At 60.6% G+C, this 6,576-nt stretch overlaps 2 protein-coding genes across 2 annotated transcripts; both read left to right on the forward strand.

Annotated features, from left to right (window-relative positions):
• Positions 1-2,831: 2,831 nt before the first annotated feature.
• On the forward strand, positions 2,832-3,751 carry DCS_04082 (uncharacterized protein; the record flags this gene model as incomplete). Its single annotated transcript, XM_040801394.1, has 2 exons — positions 2,832-3,056; positions 3,149-3,751. The coding sequence occupies 2 exons, from the start codon at positions 2,832-2,834 to the stop codon at positions 3,749-3,751; spliced, it is 828 nt and encodes a 275-aa protein (XP_040656427.1).
• A 1,208-nt stretch (positions 3,752-4,959) lies between these two features.
• DCS_04083 (uncharacterized protein) lies at positions 4,960-6,329 on the forward strand (the record flags this gene model as incomplete). The annotated part of the gene is made up of 2 exons (XM_040801395.1): positions 4,960-5,212; positions 5,830-6,329. The coding sequence occupies 2 exons, from the start codon at positions 4,960-4,962 to the stop codon at positions 6,327-6,329; spliced, it is 753 nt and encodes a 250-aa protein (XP_040656428.1).
• Positions 6,330-6,576: the final 247 nt, after the last annotated feature.

Genomic DNA, 6,576 nt, shown 5'->3' on the forward strand with positions numbered 1-6,576 from the left:
TGGCCCGCGCCAGGCAGCTCCCATCCGGTGCTGGCGGCGGCCTGGGCCTGTGATAGCGCTCCTCCCCTTCCAACGGCCGGGCCACGGCCGGCAACGCATCGTACGTGACGGTTGGAGATGGCCTTGGGCACATGCGGAGGCGTCGCCATCAGTCTACTATCGGTACGACGGCATCTCTGCTCGTCCTTACTTGTTGGCATCTTCCGCCGGGCTGGGTTGGCCCACGAGGTGCTCGGTGTCGGCGTGCCGTTCGTGCGCACTCGGCTCCGGCGCCGCACCGCTGGCTGAGCCGCGAGCACCCCGACGGCACAGCGGCTGCGCGAGGGCGCTGGAGGGCGCCCGTCTCTGCCATGATGCCGCGACTGCTACGACGCGCTCCTTCGCAAATGGCCGAAATGAAGGGGAATGGAGAGACAAGGCGCAGCGAACAGGGTCCACCGCACATCGCGATTCGAGGGCCCCGACAGCCAACGAGCGAGCCCAGCCGCTGAACGACTGGCTGACGGCTCCACTTGCCACCGTACCCACTACCTGCCACCGCGCACGGCATGTGGGCGCGTCGAGGTACAGAGTACTTGCGTGCTCAATTGCGCACGCAAACATGGTACTGTCGATGGATGGAGTTTTCGTTGTACTTTGTACTCCGTACGGAGTACGGAGTAGCAGGACTCGGTAATTACCTAGTACTTGCTGCAGCGCGCGAGTACTGTACTTGCCCAGCACTTGCTGTACTCCGTAGCGCGCGAGTACTTGCTTGTACTGTAGGTCTACGCTGTTCGAGAATGTACGAATACTTACATACCTAGTACAGTAACACTTGCTTACTTAAGTACATAATTACTGTACAACAAGTACATGCGTGTACAAGTACATATGTGTGTGTGTGTGTGTGTGTGAGAGACTCGTTGGCCGCCGCGTACGCCTGTGGGGCCATGGTTCTCCTTCAGGTGTCGCCCGCCCACGCTTGTGCTGCTTTCCGACGTGCTTCGGATCACGAGGTACGTGTGCCAATATGCACGCCTGTGTGCATCATACGAAACATCGTTTGAACGCTTGCTCATAATACCTCCCATCGTGTCGTGGTTATAGTGATGTCGTGCCAACCCGACGAGTTGGAGTGCGCTCGCTTATCGGCCACGCACCGACCATTCCGCCCGAGGTAGGGGCGAGGCCCGACGAGGACAGCTAAATGTCCGACGTGTTTCGGATCTGCTTGGCCTCGTCCGCACCCAGGCCGTCGGCGGCGACCTCGCGCTCGGGGCAGGACAGGCATCGGCGGCTTGCGTTATTTCAATCATGCTTCATCGAATCATTGATTCGTTTCGATTATAGCATCTGATGAGCAGCAGACGAGCGAACAGGCCGCCGCGACAGGGTGCCGCCGACGAGGGTGGCACGGATCATCACCAGCACCGGCACCCACCATTCGCCACGGCGCACAAGCACGGCGAGTTGACGGCTGGCTGGTGGTGGCGGCGCTTGCTGACCGCCGTCGCAACCGCACACGCACTCTACACGCGACGAGGACGGAGGAGGGTGCTGGAGGTTCAGCTGCTCACCCGGAGCAGCACCGCTCGAGCGACGACGCACATTCGTATTTCGGCAATGACCGCTAGTCATGCAGAGTGTGTGAGACCAGATGTTTTGGAAGAAAAGTAAAGAGTTGAAAAGAAGCAATCCGCCGCCGATGCCGTTGCCGCCGTTGCTGCCTGCCGATGTTTTCTTGTTTATTCTCCCCACGATGAGTCACCGTAGCACAATGGCACTCGCGCAGCAGGCAAAAGTACATGTACACCAGACAGCAGGTGCGGGTCACCGCGAGCCCAAGTACATGTACATATGCACGCACTGGTTTTTACATGTGCGCCCGGGGTAATACCGTGCTTGTACCTGCAGCACTCCGTACAATGCGCTGTAATAATTGGGCGTGTTTACTTGCCTATGCTCCGTACATGCGTACTTGCTGGTAATACCGCGCTTGTACTCCGTATTCCGTACAATGCGCTGTAACAATTGGGTGTATTTACTTGCGTGTGCTCCGTACATGCGTACTTGCTTGTAATGCCGTGCTTGTACTCCGTACTTACTCCGTACAATGCGCTGTACTTACTGTATTGATTGAGTGTACCTGCCTCCCTGTGCCCCGTAATGCGTACCTGCTCAGTACCTAATAATACCTAGGACTAACCAGGGGCAGCACCTAATTATACTCCGTACCACGGTACTTGAGCGTCACGAAGCAGCCTATCCGCTCGACCAAGGCCACAGACAACCATCTTGCCTGATGCCGCATGAAGATGAACCACCCGCATTGTCTAGCCCAGCTGGCCAGCGGCCCCGGTACGTGCATCTCCGATCCGTCCTCTCTAATCGCCGGGGGTGTGCGCAAGCATCGCGACGCTCTAGCGCGGCACAAGGTTCGACGGGGAAAGCTGCTCAAGCAAGATCAGGTTCGACAGCCAGCCTCCGTACGGGGCACCCTCTCATGTGCCTGGGGTAGGCGGGCGCATGTGCATGTTGCCGTGCATGTGCGTCCAAGTACCCCGACTGCGTGCATGGGCATGGGCGTTCATGTGAGGCGCAAGTACCCTGCGCCGCAGCCTTGTGCCATCGGCACTTGTACAGTTGCAGCAAGAAAGCACTGCGAGCACCAAGTAATACCTGGTACGCGTACCTACCTAGAACGTCTCGGCAGCAAGATGCAAGTAGTATTGGTGGTAGATGCTCAGAGCAAGTGACGGCGAGACCTAGGTTTCCCCAATCCAGTCTAGCACCATCGACTGCACCTGACGCTGCATCGTGTTGCCTCGACCTTTCTGCAAACGGCCGAAATGAACAGGGCAACTCGAGGGATGGGCCGTGGAGATTGGACTTGGCACCTCTGCCGGCTCTCGGTCGACGGCGGACCGTCGGTCATCGCACGTTGCCGCCATGGCATCCTCGGGGGGCGAACAGTCGCGCCGCCACGCGCGTCAACAAAGGCAGCTCCGTTCGTGGGCAAGGTCGAGAGCTCCGTCTCGGACGTTTTTTTTCACGGCCAGGACGAGGGCGCACGTGTGTGTCGTTGCCGAGGCAGCCCAGCCGGCAAGGGATTCGACCGAAACAAACGTCGACGAGATGATGGCAAACTCTATTTGGCCTGTTCTAGAAAGCGGCCGGCGAGGTGGACGAGAGACTTGGCGTGCCGGTTCAAGACTCGACCCAGGTCAATGGCCGGCACGCGGCCAACGCGTCCAAGGTGCACGCAACAAGTCGACGGCAGGCATCGGTGCGCAAGCCATCGAGGCGTCGCAATGGCACGGCGAGGCACCGTATCCGCATGCCAGCCCAACTCGCACATGGGCTCGGGAGCTCGGTTGGCATCGTCCTGCACGATGGTGGAGCGACGAGAGGACGGATCGGGAATGACAATTCCGTCGAGCGATGGCGTCGGTCTGAAACGGAGCCATGTGATCGGAGCCTGTCTTGGCGGCACAAGCCGTCGATCTCAATCATGTTGCAGAAGCTGCCGTCGATGCTCCTGACACACGGCCAGCTGCAACGTATGCTCGCTCGACCGTCGCATCCGTGGGGATGCCCGGCCTGCCACGAGGCACGCGGCCCAAGGTCGGTGGCGGTCGCATCTTCGTTTCTCGCCGCCCACTTCGTTTCTCTTCGCGCGGAGCTTGGACGAACGAAGCTGCGTCTTGCACGCGACCATTCATCGGACCTCAAGACGGACGACGAAAGCACCATCCCGACGCGGTACTGATCGGCTGGCTCGTCGACTGCTGTTTGGGGCCGCGTTTCGGTGGAAGGCTGTTGCCAACCCGACCAGGGAAGCGGCAACGGCGGGTTGGCCAAGGCGGGTTGGCCAAGGCGCTGTCAACCTTGGCCGACCCATGTCCAGTTCCATGGGTTGCAGGCCAATCATCGGGTGGTAATACTTTTCAACCCTTCTTTTCATCATCGGTCATCAGCAGTCTGCCATGGCGGCTCGCATGTTGAGCAGATGCCTCGTCGCATTCGGCGAATAGTCGACGAATGGCAGGGCGGATGGACGGCGTACACGTAGTCGCCCATGCACTCGTGTACGCGTACGTAGGTGCAAGTACCGCAAGTGCATTTTGTTGTCACGGTAGGTGCAATTAAACTTGTCCAAACGTCGCATGAGCTGCCGAATACGTTCGGGCGTACGTAATTCATCCTCGTCGGCCGAGATGCGCCTGTTTCAGCGACCGGAGACAAGGTTCCGCCACGGGCCATTTTCGTCTCCTGAGTCCGTCCGGTTTTTATCAGTCACCGACGAACAGGAAGCTAGAGATACACCCGCAACAACGGATGGCGAGGTGTTTGTGTGGCGACGAAACCCCGTTTAGAGCATATCTTTTACTATTCTCGCTCCCACGTCGCCATGGCTTGGTCGGCGGTCAGCCACGGATGCGCCACGGCGACCATGGATGGACGGATGGCGGAGAGCTCCCACGCAGCTTCTTCTCGGTCGCACCTCGAGGCATTCATCATGGAGCCATCACGTGTACGGTGCAGACACTGAAACGCCCGTGCCATGCCTTGTCAGCCTTGTCAGCATTCTTCGGCGGCCTGGTCGCGGCAGCATGGCGTCCTTGACGCGCTGGCGCCGGGTGCCCCCAAGCATGTCTGAGATTCGAGCTTCATCGTGCACCAGCTGCCGTCCGAGGGCCATGCTCGCCCGTCGGCCATGGATGGCGCGGGGAGGAGGGAGGGCAGATAGATGGGAGGGCAGATAGATGGGAGGGTAGATAGATGGGAGGGTAGATAGATGGGAGGGTAGATAGATGGGAGGGTAGATAGGAGGGCAGATGGGAGGGCAGATGGGAGGGCAGATGAGAGGGCAGATGGGAGGGCAGATCAGAGGGCAGGTGGGAGGGCGGGAGGGAGTGGGCGAGGGAGGGAGCGAGGGAGGGCAGCTTCGGGCAAGGGAGGCACGGTGTTCAACGGATGTCGGCCGGCACTGGCTTTGACGGGGGTCGTGATGGGGGCGGTAGTGATGGGGGCGATGGTGATGGGCGTCGTGGTGATGGAGGCGGTGGTGATGGGGCCGGTGGTGATGGAGGCGGTGGTGATGGAGGTGTCGGTGATGGAGGCTGTGGTGATGGAGGTGGTGGTGATGGAGGTGGTGGTGATGGGGGTGGTGGTGATGGGGGTGGTGGTGATGGGGGTGGTGGTGATGGGGGCGGTGGTGATGGTGGTGGTGTGTGCGATCAAGGAAGGAGGACATGGGTTGAAAAAAGGTCATCTCACCGTTGGGGGTCGTTGCTGCCTTTGGCCGCAAGGAAGCAAGCACGCAGGACGAGTCACGCCGCCGTGGCAGGCACGCCTTGAGCGCCCTGAGCGCCTTCTCACGCCGACTGCCGTCAGCCGTCAGCCGCTGCACGTTTGCAGAGCTCGACAAAGGTGCAAAGGACACGAGGGTTCGGAGTACATGTGCCGAGGGATGGCACTCGTACCTGTACTTGTCATTCTGCATCGATGCCGCACAAGCACACGTGCGACGAGGTCCACGATACTTGCTGCACACCTGCATGCTCCTCTACGAGAGCTAATAGTATTCCCGTAGCATCTTCGTACATACATGTACATGCGCTCGTCCTACGGCATCGTGCATAGGTAAAAGTACAGCCACAGCGTATAATACTTAAGTAGTACATGTACTTACGTGTAAGTGCATGTCGGTGTCGGTGTAAGTACTGTGCGGAGCTGCGCTTATTCGCTTAATTACGTGCGCACGTAACGAGTGCACCTACTGCCTGCACCGACTTCAATACGAGGGCAGCAACCACAAAGCACGTGGCTGCCGGCGAGCCAAAGTCGACTTGATTATCCTCATTTCTCGTCTTGGCCGCGCCGAGCCTTCGAATCCTCCGAACCAAAAGGTTCGCCCAGAGGTCACGTCAGGTCCGCCCGTCGCCCGCCACAGCCCCGGCGCGCGCCCCACGGCGTCCGATCTGGACCCCTTCCTGGACGCGCATGAACCCTCGGCGGGTGCGTGCGTCGGATCCTGGCGTCGGGAGTCGGGCGGTCTGGACCCGCCTCTCGGATTGCCAACGGTCGAGACAGGGTCGGCCGCGGCCCATGGGCTGCCAGGGCGGCCAATGGAGGATGGCCGTGGCCGAGGACCTGTATCTGCCACTTCGGGCCAAGTTGCCTCCGCAAGGTTCGTTCCGACGTCGAGCGGCATACGGAGCCGGCGCAAGGTTTACGTCTCCTCTCCATCTGGCACCACCGACGACGTCCTTGCCCCGCGCCGCACCACCACCCGCACCCCCCCCCCCCTTTCCCATCGGCTGGTTCCATCGGCGCTGACCTGATGGACGCGAGGCTTGACGGCGACGCCAACCACGGTCGGCAGTCGGCAAGACGAGCATCATGACACCTGCAATGCACGGCGAGGACGAAGCGGCCCAGGTCCCTCCGAGGTCGACGGTCGACGACGGCCGACGGCGCGCCTTGGGGCATCGGTGACGACGCGCACGCGTGCCTGCGCCCGCCGTCGAGTCTGTGCCGCCGAACAAACGGCCGTCGCTGGGGTTCGTTCGTTGCCCCCGGCTTACCCCG

Source organism: Drechmeria coniospora, chromosome 02 (assembly GCF_001625195.1).
Source record: "Drechmeria coniospora strain ARSEF 6962 chromosome 02, whole genome shotgun sequence".
NCBI lineage: Eukaryota > Fungi > Ascomycota > Sordariomycetes > Hypocreales > Ophiocordycipitaceae > Drechmeria > Drechmeria coniospora.